This window comes from Coccomyxa subellipsoidea (assembly GCF_000258705.1).
Source record: "Coccomyxa subellipsoidea C-169, whole genome shotgun sequence".
NCBI lineage: Eukaryota > Viridiplantae > Chlorophyta > Trebouxiophyceae > Coccomyxaceae > Coccomyxa > Coccomyxa subellipsoidea.
In genome coordinates, this window is record NW_005178040.1 from 2,048,302 (window position 1) to 2,067,964 (window position 19,663).

Consider the following 19,663-nt stretch of genomic DNA (forward strand, 5'->3'; position numbering starts at 1 on the left):
TCAAGAGTAGCATGCAATGGGAAGGAGGCAGGAGGCTCGCCTTTGGTTGAGGCTGATTGTTCTCTCCTTGGTCAACCTCCCACACCTGAATTCGGCAGCAACATTCCTGAGGGCCTTCATTATGACCCAGCTGAGCAGGTGCGGATCATGAAACAATTCAATTGCAACACTTGAGTTTCACTTGCGACTTACTTTGGCTGGCAAGCAGGTGTATGTACCGGGGGAGAGCGGCTTTTTCCATTCGCTGTTCAACTCCATCAATATTATGTGTGGCGTGGGCCTTTTAGCAACACCCTACGCTATTGCGCAGATGGGCTGGATCAGCTTGCTGCTTCTTATTGTTCTAGGTGCGGCTCTCAGTCCATATTCGTCATCATTAACTGGGATTACAAAGGGTCTTGCCGCTCTTCACCGTAAGAATTTGTGGCATGCAGGTTGTATATTTTTGTACACTGGAAAGCTGCTCGGCAGATGCATGTCCAAGGCACCATGGATCCTGACGTACCCCGATATTGGGGAGTATGCGTTTGGCAGAAAGGGGCGAGTGTTCGTTGCTATCCTGCTCTATGCTGAGCTGTACCTCAGGTCTGACCCAACTGCACCTCGAAAAGGGCTGGGTGCGGTAATTTGTCAGCTGCATACTGGTATCCTATCTTATTTGAGCCGTGTCATTCTGCAGTGCTGTGGAGTTTCTGATCATGGAGGGGGACAATCTGTCAGCTCTGGCCCCAAACTTTAAGCCTTTTGGCGGAATCTTTGGGTCAGCAAAGCAGTCATGGGTGCTGGTGGCGGCAGCCCTGATGCTGCCCACGGTCTACCTGCGAAACTTCAGCCTGCTCGCCTACTTATCAGCAGCTGGAGTCTTCACGGCTTTTTCCCTGACTGGCCTCGTTGGCTGGGAAGGTTTTTCTCTTGGTGTGTTTGTTGGCAACACCTCTTGTCGTCTGCTGAAGCTTGTGTCTACCAACTTTTGCCACATGTGAGCCAGTCACACTGTGAGCGTTCCATATCATAAGCTGCTGAACAAATACCTGATCGCTACTGTCCACATTTGCAGGCTTCCCACACACGGATGCACCAATTCTTCGTGGCAGGGGCGTCCCTCTTTCGATCGGGCTTCTGTCCTACATCTATGGGGGCCACAGCTTGTTCCCATCGCTCTACACTGCCATGAAGAACCCGAAGCAGTACCCCAGAGTGCTGGACTTCACCTTTGCCATCGTTTGTTCCTTGTATGCCGCCATGGCTGTGCTTGGCTACCTGGCCTTTGGCGATGATGTGGAGTACGCCCTCATTTGCTCTCGCCGTCTTTGCATGTATTGATCAGAACACTTCCGACATTTCACGGTAGCATGTACCTATCTACCTATTTAGGACTCTTATCTGGCAGATGCTACTCCGCCTTATGTGATGGGAGGCTGACCCTCTTTGCGTGTGGACAGGAGCAATGTTACGCTCAGCATGCAGCACAGAGTTGCTCATGCAATCCCAACCCATCTGGCCACATGGATCACCATTCTGTCTCCGTTCACAAAGGTGTGGCACTTTCCACAGGCAATTTGGGCATTTCAAATGCACATGCATTTCTTGGCATGTATAGTGATATCAGCCGTGTATGTTTTGTGATGCAGTATGCCCTGGTTCTGGCTCCCATAGCCTCCGCTATTGAGGAGGTGCTGCCTGCCACTGCCTCTACTGTACAATACAAGCCCTTGCCTGGGGAACCAGATGAAGCACGAACCCTCCAAAGGTGCTTCTTGCTTTCCAACAATGGCAAGCAAATCCACCCTGCGTGATACTGCACTGCTGTCTCTGCTGCACAGGCACTGGTCTAAGTATGAGAATGGTGGTTCCCGGCATGATTGCAACTGTGCTGTGGTCATTGGCAGGGCACCTAAAAGTGGACCTGCAGCACTTGCTGTGTCTTTGGTGGTCAGAACGGCACTGGTTGCCAGCACTGTTGTTATTGCCTTGTCGCTGCCATTCTTTGCCTACATGGCTGCCCTTATTGGGGGTCTCTTCGGGCTGTCGGTCTGTGTGGTCGTCCCAGCGCTCTTTTTTCTGCAAATGTCAAACGGGTGAGTGATGTTTCTCGAGACGATTTCATTGTTCTCTGTTTGATTTTGCATGCGAAAGTGACTGGTTTAAAACTGAACTCAAGTGTCTGTGCATGCTGCAGGCACATCAGCCGCTCAGAATATCTAGTAGTTGTTGCAATTGTAGTTGTGGGCATTATTTTGTCAGCAATTGGGACCACCAATGCAGTGATGAGCATGCTGCACGACCTCAAAAACTAAATAACCGTGATCGCATGCGGAAACTTTGCTGATCATGACTGTCATAAGCATCAAGAGTACAGATTTCAGGGAATTTTGATGTTCGCGATTAATGCAAATAAGAGCAGGATCCCTTTTTCCATGGAGGTGTTGGCCAAATTAGGAGATATGTCCTCTACTCTCCAAATGTACATCGCTAAAGTATGCCAAATTCTTGACCTTGCATCAATGGGGACGTTAAAGACAGTTTATTGAGTAGGTTCAGTTTTGGGTGCTCATGATAAAAGAAGCTTTAAAGAAATTCTCTTGCCTAATCCTCCAGTCACTTCAAGGCACTGGCCAGAGTCAGATACATTTGACATGCCCTATGAGCGCGCTGCGGTCCAAATTCAGATGCTGGACATGACTTTGCTTGTGCAAGGCTTTTTGTGTACTGTAAAAATTCCACAGATCTGGCAGTCAGTAAGCTGCACATGAAATGCTCGCCTTGACAAGCGCCATCTCACTAATAATAAATTTGGCGGCACTCCTGAAGTAAAGTCTGATAATTGAACCATCCAGGAATGATGTAGACACTTGATTGAATCCTAATAGACGCCCTAATTCGCATCACTTTGCTAGGTTTGCAGCAGGGGTGATATAGGGCTTCAGGCGCGACCGCAGCACCAGCTGCACATCGCTGTCCGCGCTGGCCTTGGGCAGGTTCACAAAGCCGCGGCACGTGGCCGCCCCGCAGTTGCATGGCAGCTGCTCCTCCCCGGAGAACCTGCGCGCCCACCCCGCCACTTGCTCACCTGTCTTGTAATCCACTGGACCCTGAGGTGCCAGCTTGACCTGCCAAATTTGCCTGCCTTCTGCCAAGCCAAATGTACACAATGCAGCACTGTTGTGATCACACAATCAGACCCGTGAGAGCCCAAGCTCTGTCAAGCAGGGCATAAAGAAAATGGTTCCCTAGCTGGACCGTAAGGACAAGATCTGTGAAAAGAAAACCAAAGATGGTGCAAGCAGAGGCAACTCAACCTCTATATTTGTGGATATTGTGCCCGAGTTATAACGCACAGGTGCAGCCGCCTCAACCATTCGCTGTTTCTGTTGATATCTAGGCATGGCTTCCTTCTCTCAATGTAAAAACTTTCGATGTCAACTTTGTGTGGGGTGCTGTGGGAAGGTGCGCGCCTGTAGTCGTAGGTGAGTTCCTCCCCGGCGGCAATGGCGCGCTTGGCAAAGATGACGACGTGGTCTGAGAGCGTGCCGGTGTCGGGGCAGCGCACGGAGACGGTGCGGCTGTAGCTGTTGGGCTCGCACGAGTGGTTCAGCAGGTGCGCCATGTTGCCTGCACATGCCCGCACATGCCCATGCCCTCAACTACCGCACTCAACTCCATTGCCACCAGCCCATCCACATGCCAGGTGTCCCAGCAGCATGCAGCGTTCACTTCCAGACTGAGATTGCCTTGCGCTGGCTGCAAATTGGGAGTAAACTTGTCAATCTTACCACTCCCTGATCGATGCATGCCAGGGTGGAAGTCAAGCCCCACGACAATGCAGAAAACCCTCACTGATGTCGAGTTCCTCTTGCCCCTAAGGCCTTAGACGACCTCTTAGTAAGGCAAAATCATGCAGCCCATTTGCAGCACATTGGCGCTCACACCGCCGTCATGTCTCGAATTCTCGCCTCTGTTAAATTCAACTTGAAAAGGGCGCACACCTTTGCGCGTGGCGTCGACGACGAGTTCGTCGGAGAGGCCGAAGACGTAGGTGCCGGCGCCCACGAGGCGGTCGTAGGTGCGGCGCTCGCGCGCATCCGCCACCGGCCGCCGCAGCAGCTCGCCCATGTACTCCACCAGCATGTCGCTCTCCGCCGCCGGCACCTTGGTGAACGCGCCCCAGCCGTGGATCGCGCTCTTGCCTGGGCCAGCCGGTCAGCACACACCCTGTCAGGCAAGAGTCTTGGCATTGGTAGAGGGGAAGGGGAAGCCTCTAATTTGAGCTGGGACATCAAAGGCGGCCGAAACCCTCAATCGCTCAGTCAAGGGCCTGGATTCACACACGGGCTCAACGTCTTTTTGCACTCCACTGCTGCATCACATTGGCGTAGCATGTCTTGGAACAGGGGGAGCTTTATCCAAGCATTGTAATCAAAGTACCCTGCTCACACCCTGCCTGTTGAGGAGTGTCCACGCACCGCAGGTGAGCCGCGCCGTAACGGTGCGCCGCATCTCCTTGAAGCGCTCCGCTAGGGACTGCACGGCGCGGCCGCCCGGCGCCGGCCCCCGCTCGTCTGCCGCGCTGTTTACTCCGGCCGACACCCCATTGGACCGCGCCGCCTGCGCCGCCGCCTCCAGGAACAGCTCCGACGGTTGCCGCTCGCTGTGACGGCGCACTGCCGGCACTGCAGCCGCTGCGCCGGTCAAGGCCGGCGGCTGCGTGCGCGCCATGGTGACGAGGTAGGGAGTCGCGCGGACGAAGGCGCGCTTGGCGAGGGCCGCGACGATGGCGTCTGGGGCCCGGTGGCCGCGGCGCAGCTCGTGGTTGTACGGTATGCATCGCGAGCAGGGCGCTGTCTGCGCTGTCAGCACCCCTGCTGACAGACAGGCGGGTTTCCCATCAGTAAATAGAGCAAATATGGACATGCACCGTACTGCTGGGCATTGACTGGTCGGTGTACCACACATTTCCACTCTCCCATGATAAATAGGCATCATGGCGCACTGTTGCCTGGGAAGGCCACTGTTCCCAAGGCAGATTTGCTGAACAGGCCACAGAGCATAAATTCAGGCAGGGGTGTCACCATACCTGAATCTGTGCTCGCAGGGCCCGGGAGGGAGGCAGGGGGGTCGGAGGCTGCTGGTCGCTGCGCAGGGGCATCCTGCTCGTTGCGCGAGTGGAGGCCGCGCAGGGGCCGCCCGGTGACAATAGACATGCGGGCCTTGAGAGTGGAGGACTCCAGGAGGGCGGTGTGGCGCGGGCAGTAGCACATCAGCCGCAGCCCCGCGCTCAGCGCTGTTCCCTCCCTCCACACCCGCTTCGGCCGCGGCGCCTTTGCCGCAGCGCCGGCGCGCGGCGCGCCCAAGTTAAGCGAGCTGCCAGTCCTTGCAGGAGCTTCCGTGTCAGGCGGGCGACCGTCTGCCGCACTGGCAGTTGCGGGCAGCTGTGCTGTTCGCACAGCCTTTTCCCTGCCGAACGTCCGCGCTAAAGTCTCAAGAAAGCGACTGCCGGCCACGGGGCCTCGGCCCTCGGGAGGCGCACAGCTGGTCTGCTCGCTAACATCAGACGAGCGCGGCTGGTTGTCAGGCATGCGGTCGTCAGAGGCTGTGTCTTTGGGGCTGGCCCCGGACTCTCCGCCCGCCGCATCGCTGCAGTCAGCCCGCAGAGTTATGACCCGCTGCTGCTGCACGACCTTCTGCTGTGAGCGCAGGCCCGCTGGAGCGCAGTTGGGCGCTCTGTTCTCGTCGCTCTCATGCGCGCTGGCGTCCTCCTCTTCTGCCTCACTGTCAGACTCGTACTCATCCCGCACCGCCACCTGCACCAGTATGACCCATGACCCAGCTGCAGCTTTGGATATATTAGTCTGCAGAGCAACCACGGGCCCTGCCCTAAAATTGCAATATTTGAATGGCCACACAGGCTCGGACAGTTCCGCAGGGCTGTGCTGGGGATTTTGCCAAAGATCAGGAGGCGAGGGAGACCAGGGGAGTTACCATGCAAAGGCCGGCGGCGCGGGCACAGAGCGGGTGGAAGGAGGCGCAGCAGGAACGGTGGCCGGCGCACTGGATGCACGCGCCGTACGCCTGGCTGCACACAGCGCAGCTCAGCTGGAAGCGCCCCTGCAATTCCCACACTGCATCTCAGCATATATCTGGCAGATCCTTTAGATGAAAATCCCTCTGCATGTGTCCCTGCCAAAGATGCCTTGAAGCCAGTCCACAGCCTCCACTGTGAATGTGAAAGATGAGAGAGCTCTTAAGATATATGATACCAGAGGAAACACTCAGGTATACAGTAATGAGATCATCCCTCTTGGGGTGTGGGATGATGAGATCACTTATTGGAGTCTGTACTGGGAGTCTGTGGCATGCCTTGGGAATATACTGGAGGCCGTCCACGAGGCCCACGTCGCAGTCGATGGCGGTCTCGGGAACCCACAGCGTGCATGCCGAGTGCACCCAGCGGCCGCACGTGGTGCGCTTCAGCAGTCCGCCCTCCACAGGGCACAGGGCGCATGCAGGCGCCCGGCTCGGGCCTGGGCAGGTGCACCACAGATTTAGCTTGTGTACCAAATGGTTTCAACAACCACTTTGCACAAATCATGCAAAGCTTCCCCCAATTTCTTCTCAGTGGCAAGCCACCACCATTGGATAGAGGATCAACTTCCACGCACAGGAAGCACCCCCTGATCCATATGCATAAAGGCACCTTAGGAAGTAGCTGATACCACTATGTCAGCTCTGGGCAGGGATCTAGGCACCTCACAATCTAAGAGAGCTGCAGCAAAGCGCACCCAGTTTGCAGACATCGCACAGCCAGAGGCGGCCCTCCGGCGGCGCGCCGACGCCGTAGCAGTCCATGTGCACGAACTCGCGGCAGCCATCACATTGCAGCAGGTGGTTGGCATCCGTCTCCTCCTCCTCCCCGCACACACTGTGCGCATGTTCACAACCCGACTGTCAATAACATTGAGGGTGCATGGAGGAAACCCTTAGCGCCTTAATCGTTCACCCTCTGCTCCCTGGAACCATGCCATCCAAGTTGGCTCAAGCCAGCATGGGTGCACAGGCATTTGCATGAGCTGCCTTGCACGGAGATTGATCACTGCTGCGGAGTCCAGCGCAGTTAGCCAATGCTTCATGTAGAAACTCTTTTTAAAGTTTGTGGATGTCATGGAAACCAACATAGGAGAGATTGTGTAGGGGAGGCGGCTGACCTGCAGACTCCCTGGACTGCTCGATCAGCGGGCACTGCGCGGATGCCGGCCGGCAGGCGCTGCGCTGCCGCTTGGACGGCCAGCCGCTCCTTCTCCTCGTCGGGGCTCTGCGCGCCAGCCATCCATTCGTCTTGGGATGTGAACTTTTCCCTTGTTCCCACACCACTCCTCAACCTTCCGCACTAGACAGTCTAGACAGCGCCATGCTAGCAAGTGGCCAGAGGTGGCCATTGCTTTGACAGGAAATCTCAACAAAGAGACACAAGGCGTGGCCTGCAAAGATGCGGCGCTGCCTCGGCTGCGCCGCTGTGCATGGAATAAGGGCCGACAAAGCAGCCTGTTGAGGCGCTGAAAGATCCAAGCGCTGACGCAAGAGTTTGGGGTGGTAGAAAATGGTAAGTCGCACCAGGGGTTCGCAGGGGGGCCGCTCGCCGAGCCAGGCGTCAAAGGAGGCACAGCGGCCGGCGTGCGGCAGCGCCTGGATCATGCGTGCGATGGCCGGATTGTCCAGGCCGAACATGCGCGGGCCCGACAGGCCGGCCGCCCGCCGCTCCGCGCCCGTGGCCGCCAGCACCTCCTTCCATGCGCGCCCCGGGTGGTCCGCCTCCACAGGAACGCCCCCCTCCGGCGTCACCCTGTGCCGCACCCCCAGTGTTTCAGCACCACAAGCATGCATGACAGAAGGAACCCCCTCATGAAGGTGCAAGCGGGCGTGCACAGCTCGAGTCACCCAGCCTTCCTCAGGAGCCGTTGTGCACGAAAGCACACCACGTCAATTGCCAGTGACACATACTCTGCATGTCCTATGCAATGTCTCAGATGTCTGATTGAGCAGGGTGCTTGTGGAGATGCAAGCGTCACGACGGGCGTGCACAAATCCAGTAATTCAGCCTTCCTCAGGAGCTTCCGGGCACAGACTTCCGGGCACCATGATCAAAGATGCATGTGATGCATGGCAAGAGCAGCCTGGACCTTGTGGGACTGCAATCTACCTGAAGATGGGTGCGAGGGTGTCTGGCGAGGACAGGATCTGGCAGTGGCAGGCCATGCGCTTGCCGTTGGGCAGGGTCTCTGTGCGCATGGCAGAGTAGCCCAGCGGCCACAGGTACTTCTTGTTGTGGAAGGCCTGGCGCAGGAACTCAATCCGCCCCAGGGAGTTCACTGCAGAAAGCAGACAATGCAACCGAAATCAGGTAGATTCCTGTAACAAATGCCAGGCTTAAATGATCTGTGTTCTCCCATCTGCGGAGGAAGGAGACTTCCACATCAATTTTCAACTTATAACATGCACCAGCTTGGGAAGTGCAGCGACAGTAGAATTACTCAGCAGCACGCCTATTCGGCTATTGCTCCGCCCGAACGAGCCATAGCATTCTGTATATGAATGATAATCTCCTTTCTCCGTAGTTTAACAAGAAATGAAGTCACGTGCCGCAAGCATAAACTAACTTCAAAGATCAAAGATTTTTACAAAGCAAGGTGATGGGTGTGCACCAGTCAGGTTCTTGCCCAGCTTCAGAGGGAAGTCTGCTCCAGTGAAGTCTCCATCAGGGGCCTCATCCGCATCGGCAAACCATGACTCATCATTGCTGTCCAAGATCATCTGGTCTGGCAGCGTGCCCGTCTGCAGCAAGGCATAACATCATAATTCAAGTACGTATGGTCATGTAAACATATGGAACCACCACAATCAGCGCATCCTCAAGTCCAGAGTTAGCTAGGCGCTTAGTACTCCACAATGACTAATGGTGTTGATCAGGACATACACATCGTCTGCCCTAGGTGTCCAACCAGTCCTGATCATAGATACTCTGGAAAAAATTAGCTCTGCATAGGGAAGAAGGCTTGCCTGGAGGTAGGTGTAGGCCTCATGCAGGGCGCGTCGGAACACCTTGACAGCGCGCTTGCACTTGACATGCAGCTCCTGGTCCAGCCCGGTCCTGAGTCCCGCTATCTCCGCAGGCTTGATGCAGCCCATCTCGTAGGTGCCAAAGAACCACACTGTCACGCCGCCCTTGCATGGCCCTACCACACACCCGAGCCAGCCTCAGTACAAAATATACAGGAAATGTCTCATCCCACAAGACATGAAGGGAGCCAGGAAGGCAACATGGCAGCAATCTCACATCAAGCAAATCATTCGCATCCTTTCTTGCACTCCAGGGCCAATCAACAAGCATGTAGTGTGAGTGCAGCATGAGACACACACAGGTCATTGTGAAGCAGTCCCTGAGGAGGGCAGGGAGGGAGGGCTCACTCAAGGGTGACAAATCCCTGGCGCTCTCCAGGGTGATGACCACGGACGGCCAGGCAGGCCACCCCTTCTCGCGCGCCCACACCACCTCCCCCAACCCAAATGTCTGCTCACCGGCCTCAGGTGCGTTGGACGCTGGATCCTGATCATCAGGTCGACTCCCTGCTGCAGCAGCGGCCTGCTGCTCTGCAAGTGTCCTCAGCTCCTCTGCCTGGCTGCGCATGTCTTCTGCTTCTTTTCGGCTCTCTGCAAGACAGGCAAGTCACTCAACATGCGCATCATCAGATGCATAAGCACTCTGCGCATGAAGGACCTTCATCACTGGGAAATGATCCCTTGCACAAGGTTCATGGTGCATGAGTGAGTGTACAGTGCAATACCTGCACTCTCTTTCGCCTCTCGGAAGACATGCTGTGCCGTCAAGGCCAGGTCACTGGCTGATGGAGGCGACAGGGTCTCGCCAGCAGAGACCTCCAGTCGGACCCTCGATGTGGCCATCAGAATGCTCTCCATATCTCCATCCTCATACCTCACCTGTGCCAAGGCCGGCACACATGTTGCATGCATGGCGTCATCCTGCAAAAGCTTGATTCTCCTGCATGTTTGCACATCAGGTGCCCTCCAGAGAATGAAGAGAATTCTCAAAATTGGTGCATTAAAAGTCTGCTCACCTCATGCTTGCCATCATCTGGGTTGTAGCTACTGACGCTGCCCAGGAACCAGGCGTTGTCGTGGGGCCACAGCACGCGCACTTGCCGCCCCACCAGCTCTTCCGCAGCGACAGCAGTCGCAGAGTCAATCCTGCGCACCAGCACACAATCAACCTTTTACCACAGTGCCCACCCGCTGAGACCTGCATTGATGTCACCAGCATTAGACACCACTGCAAGTGATCAGATCTGCCGCGATTGTAAGATGCGGAAAAAGCAGGGTCTAGGTTTTACAGGCAGGGAGCAAGCTTCTGGTTGGAGGTTGGAGGCCCACTCTAGGAACATGTGGAAGGTGTCACAGCGCTGCTGGAAGCCAGCGTGGCTGTCACACAGGTGCCGGCCAAGCTCCCCCATGTTCTGCTCTGCTTCCCACTCCTGCCTCGTCAGGCACACAGCTACCTCTGCTGGCTCTGCTGGCGGAACAGTGGTTATCGGCTCGTCTGCAAGCTGCTCTGCCGTAGGGCCAGACTCCCTGACCTCTGCTGGCTCTGGCGGGAGAATGGTTCTGAGCTCATCTGCAAGCTGCTCTGCTTCTGCTGTAGGGCCAGACTCCTGGACCTCTGCTGGGGCGTCCTTCTCAGAGCCTGTTTCCCTCTTGGGCTCTGATTGAGGGGCAGGTAATGTGAGCCTCATCGCGCACTTCCTGTCGCTGCCTGGAGTCTTTGCTGGCGCTGGCTGCGCAGCCTTCTGCTTGCTAGCAGGCTCATCCGCAGTTGTTTTGGCCTTCTTAGCAGGATTCTTATGGCTGACAGGCTGCTTGACAGGCGGGCGTGCAGCCTTCGCAGGTGTTTTTGCCTTCTTCTGCCTCTTTGCTACAGGCGACTCTGCACAGCAAGCAAACGCAACATTGCTGCCAGTGCATTGTGTGTTGCATCGAGTGACATTACTCATATTCTGTTGATTTGAGCAAGAAACAGATGGGTTTTGAGCAAGAAACAGATGAAAGCCTCCGCACCTGCTTTGGCTGTGACCTCCTTTTGCACGGGCTCCACGGTGCCGACACTCTGCTGACTTTCAAAGGAGAAGTGCTGCTTCAGGCGCTGCAGGTGCTGCCCTTCTGACTCCCCTTCCTGGCGCGCATAGGGCCGCCATTCTGCCCGGCAGCTGCCGTGGTCGTCCAGAAACTTCATAATGCGCGCCATCCTGTCCAACCGATAGTCGCTGCCGTGGCAGGACACTGCAAAGAATATTGAGCGCCGTGTGGCATTCTCGCGCACCTGCACAGTCGCATGCAACCTGAATTGGTGATGATGCCGCAGCAGTGCAGAATTCCTGATACACTCCTCCATCTGACATGCATGTCAGCCAGCAATGTAGTTTGAGTCCTGCTTGCAGCCCACCAAGGTGACAAAGCCGGCTGGTGGATGAGGTGGGCTCGCATTGGCGTCCTGCCTTTCATCCTCTTCCTGCTTTGTCACTGATGCACCAGGCTGGTCCTGGTCAGAGGGACTGGGGTCCTCATCCAGGCCATTCTCTGCTGCAGCATTCCGTTTCCTCTTTACTGACCTCCTCGGTGTACGTCTGTCGCCCTCCTTCTGATCTGTTGCATGAGCCTGCTGTTGCTGTTTCACTTTACGCTGCATGGCAACTTGCCTGGGTCGGTGATCTCATTCAGCCCTGTGATTGCTGACTGCATCCGGGCATTTGGAAACCAAGGAACTGCACCAATGATCGTTCTTTTTTTTCTCTCGAATAGTGTAAGTCACTCATCAAACCCTTCACAGAGAAGGATGGTCACCTCTAGGACGGAACGTATGGATATTAATAGCAAAGGAAAAGCTCAGGAATATATCTGGATTGCTGATAATTTTACCATGCACCACAAATTAGCTATTGTCCAGTGGAGATTTTTGTGGAAGGTCTCATATGACTTTACTTCCTAGATTGCCGCTTAATACAGCTCTTGTCTTCTTTGGACAGACAAAGTTCGATGAGATCTTCCAATCAGATTGTCATGAACTTCCTAATAACTCCGTAGAGAGCCACAAGGCCAAGCTAAATTCTCACATGTAAGTGTCTGGACCCAGATCCGACGATGAATATCCCAGAAGCGTTTTTTACACACTGTATCTGTGTATTGTGTAAAAAAGCTGCAGTGATGAACCCTCAGCTATACTTACACCTCTGAAGTTGCTTGAAACTGCCTGATTGCTGATGTCGAGGCTGTTTGAATTTCATTCACCCCTGGGTCACAACAGGGTCCACAGATATCGTCACCCATGCAGCCGTCTTGCATGAATGTTTGCCAAGATTGCAGCGGCCGATGTCAACAGGGTGCTTCACGAACTGATGCCTGCGATCAGCCTTTGATATGCAAGGCATCATGCACCCATAATGCACCGAGGCATCCCCACAGCCTGATGATGATGATGGGTTAGCTGCGCAGCTAACCCATCATGCTGCTGCATGCAGCAGCAATGCACGCGTGGCTGGCCGGCCTCAGGCATATGCCGGCAGTGTGCCCAGAGTTTGCATGGATTAAAGTGCATAGTATATTTGATCACATGAAGGCCAGTCATGCATGCAGGAGCCTGCAGAGGCGCGAGAGCTAGCATTCATTGTTTGCGCCATCATGGCCATAATGGTTACCTATGTGCTAATGCATTAATGAATATTCATATGCCTTGGCCCGCAAGGCTTGGCACACGACAACAGGAAATATAGGTTTCCCAAGGTGTCATTTGAGTCCGACTAGCAGGTGTCAGATCTGCCGGTGAATGAATATGACATTTTCCAGTATTTTACATATAGAAGCCCAGAGTCCAGTGTACAGAAATGCTCCCAAAGATGCCTGAATTGCTGCCAATGTGGCGATGATTACGTCAGACTGACCTAGTCAATTACTTGAGCTTGTCAAAAACATTCCGGACATATTATGCTAGATTAGACAAGACGCAGCTTATGCAGCAATCTGCTCACAGAAACGCCCAATCCTCTCCTCCATTTCTGGCCTGAAGTGCCGGATAAGACCCTGTACACAGTCACACACCATCGCACTTCGCAACTTGATACTCAGCCAAGCCACCAAAAAATTTGCACATAGAGCACATGCACCGAAGCCCAGTAAAAGGAGGCACCAAACAAGGATAAGACAGAGAATGTTTCACGCCAGAATGCCAGGGCCCACCTGCACAGGCCAGGCAGCAGCATCGCCGAGGGCACAGATAGTGTGGCCCTCGATCTGCTTGGTGACCTCCCACAGCATGTCAATCTCCTCCAGCCGCGCATCCCCCTTCTTCATGCGGGTCATGATGTCGTACAGCCACGGTGCTCCCTCCCTGTTCAACATCACCACACTCAAGATTCAAGCTGTCCTCTGCTAATGACAACGGGGGATGACAGGGTTCAGAAACCAAAAGAAATTGCATTTTGGCTGTGGTTGCAAGCAGCCGCAGCAGCTCATTCACCAGCCACATACCCAACACTTGCTGCAGCCGGTCAGTAGTTGACAAAAAGACCACAGAAAATATGAAAGCATCTCTGTGGTGTCGAAAGTCCCATACCTGCAGGGAGTGCACTGCCCACACGACTCGTGCTTGTAGAAGTAGGAGAGGCGGGCGATGGCATCGATAATGTCAGTGGACTTGTCCATGACGATGACAGCGGCTGTTCCCAGACCGGACTGGGCCTCCTTCAGCGCGTCAAAGTCCATCAGCACGTCGTCGCAGATCCTCTTGGGCAGGCAGGGCACCGATGAGCCGCCTGCGTGTAGTCCAATCTTGATTTTTCAGCAGTACAGGCAATCAATTGTACTTCCCACGCAGGCCATCATTCACAAATTAAAAGCTGGAGGACTCATCACGAAGCCTTGGAAGAAGGGATAGATGCAGATCTCAATCAGCACATACTCCTCATACCAAGGCCCGAGATGAGGATTCAGCACTTGGGCGCACCAGGAATGATGGCAAGAAGGTTGTCCCAGCCGCCCCGGACGCCGCCGGCATGCCGCTCAATGAGCTCGCGCAGGGGGATTGACAGCTCCTCCTCCACTGTGCAGGGCGTGTTCACGTGGCCGCTGATGCAGAACAGCTTGGTGCCTGCCATGGCCAACACAACCAATATAAAATCACCTTCCTTGCTGTAAGTCCAGACGCCTTGTTTCAAGATGGTGCTAGACTGTTTCTTGAAGAACAAATGGGAGCGTCTGCAGAGAGCAGAGAGACAGAACAGGTAGAATCTGCTTGCAAGGGCAGAAGCACCCACCTGCGTTGTTCTTGCGGCCAAAAGAGGCAAACCACTCGGGGCCACGCCGCAAGATGGTGGGCGCCACAGCCACAGTCTCCACATTGGTGACAGTGGTGGGGCAGCCGTACAGGCCCACATTTGCAGGGAAGGGCGGCTTGAGACGTGGCTTGCCCTGCTTGCCCTCCAGACTCTCTATAAGCGCTGTCTCCTCACCTGAAAGAGCAAATATAATTTAAAAAAAGAATTGAGACAGGGCGCAGGTTTGACCTATACTGCCGGGAATGTATTTCCGTAGAGTTATTGGCGGGTCTCTGAAATGCAAAGCAATGGGACAATGCGGCTTACCGCAGATGTAGGCGCCAGCACCGTAGGCAACATTGAGGTCAAAGTCATAGCCAGAACCGCATGCATTCTTTCCAAGGAAGCCCTTAGCGTATGCCTCGCTGAGAGCCCGCTCCAGCGCTAGCCTCTCATTGTAGTACTCCCCCCTGATCCAAAATTTCCCTTGATACACCCTCCCAACTAGCAAATCCAGGGAGTTGTAAACAGCAATGGTCACATGACAACCGCGTTTCAGGTGCTCTCACCTGATGTAAATGTACCCCGCCCGGGCGCGCATGCCCACACCAGCAATGAGGCAACCCTCAATGAGCTTGTGGGGGTCATGGCGCATAATTTCACGGTCTTTGCATGTGCCAGGCTCCGACTCATCGGCGTTGACAACTAGGTATGATGGCCGCCCATCTGACACCTGCAGCATGTTGCAATCCCTTGAGATCAACCTGCAACGGCCTGTAAGCCCAGCACAACACAGCAGCTCGCCTCATATTAACCAGGGAGAATGCAAGACATACAAGGCAATAATTGTATGTCAAGTTAAGCAGCACCTTGGGCATAAAGCTCCACTTGAGCCCAGAAGGGAACCCTGCACCGCCACGCCCTCGAAGTCCAGACTTCTTCATCTCACCCACAATCCAGTCGGACCCTTTTTCTACAAGGTCTTTGGTGCGATACCAATCACCGCGCGCCATGGCGCCCTGTGAGGCCACATGCAGATATCATCAAAAGCTTGACGGATAGAAATTCCACTCAGATGCATTCCCCTCAAAGAATTTAGCAGTAAAGCACTAACGGCACGGGTCCATATGAGGGTGAAAGCTGACCTTGATGAAAGGGTCTCCCTGACGATAGAGATTGGTGAAGATTCTATCCTCATCCCTGAGGCCACCATATGTTGTCTTCTCCGAAGGAGGAGGCGTTGGAGGTGGGGGCGAGGCTTGTGCAGAGAAGGATCGCAGAAGACTGCACCACGAGACAGAGCCGTGGTCAACATATCTGATGGCGCATCATAGTGAATAGACTATTTCAGTTTTATTCTGACATCGTCTGACTAAGGTGTTTACAAGTCAGAATGCTTTCAGCAAAGAGCCAAACAGAAAATCGGTTGCACGGAAGCGAACTCAAGCTGAAAGCCATGCATATTCTAGGAACAACAGCAGGACCGTAAAAATGCAGCCTCTAAGCTGTACATCAACGCAAAGGTGCCATGCTCTGCCTAGGACAAGCTACAAGTAGGGTACAGTGGTGTTTGCTCACCTTTTCTGGAGCTCACGTGCAGCTGCGCGAGAGCCCCTCACAAGCATCTTATAGGCAATTTACGAACCAACCTCTCACTATGTCGAACACGATCCCTGCCACAATTCCCAGAATGTGAATGCAGCATTGTTGGAATGGAGTGAACGAGCCACGAGGGCGGCCTGTTCTGTGCTGGCGTTCCATCCGGGCCAGCGTGGCAGAAGTGCTTAATGAGTAGGGCTGATCTTTTGCCTGCGCACACTTTCGCTGAGAGTCAGGTTGTGGCAAGGTGTAATATGCTGCGCTCTGGTGGCGCGGCCTTGCTGCGCACCCTAAGGCAGGGTGCTGCTGCGGGCAGTCCGAGCATCGAGCAGAGCAGTTCTAAATTGACACAGGTGAGTTTTAGCCGCTCATGTGTCTGCTCGCATCAGCGCTGTTTTTCTTTGAATCCTGTGCGCCATCTCATTCCCGAGCAATCATCCATTGCATGTCTAAAGATTGTGCCTTGCTCAAAGACTGATCGATTTGCTGCCCTACTTCTTGCGAGCAGGCAGCACCCCTTGTAGGCGCAGCGCAGAGCGTGCACACAGAGGCTGCAGCAGCTCAGAATGCCGAGCAGAAGACTCGCAGCCGGTGGAGCTGGCAGAAGAAGGCAGCTGTGGGGCTGGGAGCTACTGTTGTAGGTGGCCTGGGCATTGCTCTGATGGAGGAGGAGGCTGAGCTGGGGCTGCACGCCCCGCATTACCCCTGGAACCATGCTGGCCTCTTCTCAGCCTATGACCACGCTGCAATCAGGCGTGGCCATCAGGTGTACAGCCAAGTGTGCGCAGCATGCCACTCTGTCAACCAGCTGCACTACCGTGACCTTGTGGGAGTCGCCTACACTGAGGAGGAGGCCAAGGAGATGGCAGCTGAGGTAGGCTCTCAATCTCCTGACCACCTCAAAAGCTGTGAAGTTCAGTCCTGTGACTTTAAGTGACTTTTTCCTCCTGCGTTCTGTGCAGACCGAGGTGGAGGATGGCCCCAATGATGAGGGCGAGAATTACACCCGCCCAGGGCGGCTGAGCGACCCGCTCCCACGCCCCTATGCCAACGAGGAGGCTGCCCGCTATGCCAACGGCGGAGCTTACCCGCCTGACCTGTCCTTGATCACCAAGGCCCGGCACGACGGCCAGAACTACGTGTTCGCCCTCCTGCTGGGATACAGAGACCCACCTGCCGGCGTCAGCGTGAGTCTCTCCTCGACCGCATGGCTTATGTGCAGATTGAGATCAGAAGTGGGACCATTGAGGGATGCAGTGATGGGTGGAGATCTAGAAGAGTTTTGGTATGCAGGTGAGGGAGGGGCTGCACTACAACCCCTACTTCCCTGGCGGCGCCATTGCCATGCCCAAGATGCTTGTTGACGAGGGAACCGAGTACGAGGATGGCACTGCGCCAACAGAGGCGCAGCAGGCCAAGGTGTGTTTGCCTCCATTTTTCTTCTTTGTCACTGCCCTGATCATCTGTTGACCACATCTCGACCAGGGCTGCCTTCATTATTATGTCCATTGCCTTCTTCTTCGCATAGAATCATCAGACAGTTGTTGCATTGTTATGGGTGGCTGGCGGCAATTGAGATCCACTTCTTTGATTTAAATAGGATGTCACCACGTTCCTGGCATGGGCTGCTGAGCCGGAGCACGATGACAGAAAGCTCATGGGCGCCAAGTGGATCTTCGTCCTGTCCATTGTCTATCTGACAGCCGTGTACTACAAGCGCTGGAAGTGGGCTCCCCTCAAGGCGCGCCGCATTGTGGTGGATGCCATCAATTAGATTGCCTCATTTCTGGCTGGACACCCATATTGGGGCATGATTTCTCAAGGTTTATGTAGCACTGCTGGTCATGCGTTGGCAGACTATCAGTGCAGAGCAGATGACCTGTTTGTGGGGTGGGAAGGACGTAAGAAGTTGTGCACTGCTTTTCCCTGGATCATTGCTAGCATTCTGAGGTACAGCAAGACAGAAAATAGGGGTTTGAGATCCTTAGGCACTTCATGAGAATTTGCAGGTGTGCTTAATAATCATTTAATAATCAAGCATTTGTGCCATCTCATCTCCATTGGGTCTGGTGGGAACCTTGTCGCGTGCAGTGCAGTGGCGACCGCTGTGGCCTCTGATGTATCTACAGGCACTCACTTACTCATGTGCTAATTGAGGGCACACATGTTGCTGGCACCAGCAGCGTTCTGAGCTGGCTCCATATGCATCAACTTGATTGAATCCCTCCAGTGATCAGATCCTCCATTAAATCCTCCACCGCTCATGAGGCATATGCCCGGCGATAGCTATGATACCATATGCATGCCATCATGGCATGCTGCGGCACAGAACCAGCGGTTACTTTCTCAGCATTCTCACAAGTCAGGAGACCAAATGCGTGCTCCAGCAGATTTCGCTTTATCGGGCAAGCTCATGACTCTGTAGCGACTGCTCCATCGAAACCCACACTTCCAGAAGAACATCTGCACATCCCCGCACATTTCTTTCCTCAATTTCAAGGTCTCAATTGCCAAAAATATTGAATCAGAACGAAGCCTAGGCCTACATGCACATATTTTAGAGGTCTTACCCGCTCACGAGGTGCAAACACAACGCATCCGCTTGCGCCCTTCCTGATGCATGTCTTCATTAAGAGGGTGACAAGCCCTTTGCCAACACCTCGCATCTGCAGACAGGGAAGGAGAATGTCAGGCTGAAGTGCCCTGATAAAGGGACGATCCCCTTGTTTCAATACATCATGAACATTGATGTTTTTCCAATTATCTTGCCCGGATCCGGAGGTTGCCGCTTGCCAGCGCAAAAAGAAGCCGCACAATGCTGCCCCAATCACAACAAAGATCTCCTCACCCTGAAATCTGGATGTATGACAACGTCTATCAGCAATGCTGCAAATGCGCCATCCGAGATTACCCTGTCCCATTTCAGAGTTGAGATATTGTCAGTTGCTTGTAATGTGCAAATTGCATCCTTGCAGCAAATTTAACACACAGGATCACTTGAAGATGCTGTGACACCCATTAAGACAAGAGGTTCATTACAGGTTCTACCTTGCAAAGCCGATCATCTGCTGCGCTGAATGGTCCATGATTCCATAGGACAGCCTGCACGGCCTTGCATCAGGCAGAGCTTCACTCGGCGCGAATGCTGCGGCCACTACGTATGAGTTCCTGAGAGCTACTTCCACCTGACCCTTGTCTCGAGGATCAAATGCAGCAGCTTCCCACAAGGCACAGACCTGCATGAACCAGCCTTTCACAATTATAATGATTCCTTCAGGTGGAATGATTTGAGGCAGAATTGTGGAAAATTCTGGACATATATGGCACCTGAGATGCCCCGATGTCTTCTGCATCAGTTGTGAGCGATATTTCTAAGCCTGATGTATCAGTCCTGTTCCAAAATGCACCACACGACTTATGCAAGCACCCGCGTGCAGGCCGTTGAGGCGGTTGCCTTGATAAATTTTCAAGTGTAAGACATTTATGAAGCCGCGCTGAAGACCACAGCTGTCGATTGTGGTGCCAGATCGTGGTCATGAACTGTAAACCAGATCACCTTCCACTAAAAGTAAAAGCACACGGTCCGCACGTCACATTATAAGTACCAAGGGACATATCTTCGCAGACTTTCTCGTAAGACATGTCCTTGCGGATCTGCCCCTTTGCACAAGCTGATGTCGAAATTCGAAGGAATT

The 19,663-nt window shown here is 54.1% G+C and overlaps 4 protein-coding genes across 4 annotated transcripts; 2 read left to right on the plus strand and 2 right to left on the minus strand.

Moving 5' to 3' along the window:
* Positions 1 to 16: 16 nt before the first annotated feature.
* Positions 17 to 2,082, plus strand: COCSUDRAFT_35513 (putative amino acid transport protein; the record flags this gene model as incomplete). The annotated part of the gene is made up of 8 exons (XM_005650526.1): positions 17 to 138; positions 229 to 347; positions 435 to 585; positions 680 to 915; positions 1,058 to 1,283; positions 1,443 to 1,536; positions 1,632 to 1,750; positions 1,938 to 2,082. 8 exons carry the CDS (start codon positions 17 to 19, stop codon positions 2,080 to 2,082), a joined length of 1,212 nt encoding a protein of 403 aa, XP_005650583.1.
* Positions 2,083 to 2,885: 803 nt separating this feature from the next.
* Positions 2,886 to 10,223, minus strand: COCSUDRAFT_13072 (hypothetical protein; the record flags this gene model as incomplete). The annotated part of the gene is made up of 18 exons (XM_005650527.1): positions 2,886 to 3,023; positions 3,425 to 3,612; positions 3,987 to 4,187; positions 4,464 to 4,554; positions 4,672 to 4,842; positions 5,075 to 5,122; positions 5,193 to 5,303; positions 5,980 to 6,093; positions 6,340 to 6,521; positions 6,780 to 6,919; positions 7,203 to 7,261; positions 7,609 to 7,837; positions 8,195 to 8,363; positions 8,697 to 8,810; positions 8,994 to 9,227; positions 9,460 to 9,671; positions 9,908 to 9,990; positions 10,128 to 10,223. Coding segments are annotated over 18 exons (2,580 nt in total), but the record flags the coding sequence as incomplete, so codon positions are not given.
* A 2,662-nt stretch (positions 10,224 to 12,885) lies between these two features.
* On the minus strand, positions 12,886 to 16,047 carry COCSUDRAFT_22252 (NADH-ubiquinone oxidoreductase). Its single transcript, XM_005650528.1, has 10 exons — positions 15,948 to 16,047; positions 15,515 to 15,653; positions 15,239 to 15,388; positions 14,939 to 15,102; positions 14,697 to 14,839; positions 14,370 to 14,564; positions 14,060 to 14,203; positions 13,670 to 13,868; positions 13,294 to 13,444; positions 12,886 to 13,137 (listed from the first exon to the last, which is right to left on the minus strand). Exons 1-10 carry the CDS (start codon positions 15,992 to 15,994, stop codon positions 13,066 to 13,068), a joined length of 1,404 nt encoding a protein of 467 aa, XP_005650585.1. The 5' UTR covers positions 15,995 to 16,047; the 3' UTR covers positions 12,886 to 13,065.
* Positions 16,048 to 16,199: 152 nt separating this feature from the next.
* COCSUDRAFT_64948 (hypothetical protein) lies at positions 16,200 to 19,615 on the plus strand. The gene is made up of 9 exons (XM_005650529.1): positions 16,200 to 16,321; positions 16,477 to 16,842; positions 16,931 to 17,155; positions 17,262 to 17,387; positions 17,569 to 18,431; positions 18,539 to 18,634; positions 18,817 to 18,880; positions 19,017 to 19,204; positions 19,296 to 19,615. Exons 1-5 carry the CDS (start codon positions 16,223 to 16,225, stop codon positions 17,740 to 17,742), a joined length of 990 nt encoding a protein of 329 aa, XP_005650586.1. The 5' UTR covers positions 16,200 to 16,222; the 3' UTR covers positions 17,743 to 18,431; positions 18,539 to 18,634; positions 18,817 to 18,880; positions 19,017 to 19,204; positions 19,296 to 19,615.
* Positions 19,616 to 19,663: the final 48 nt, after the last annotated feature.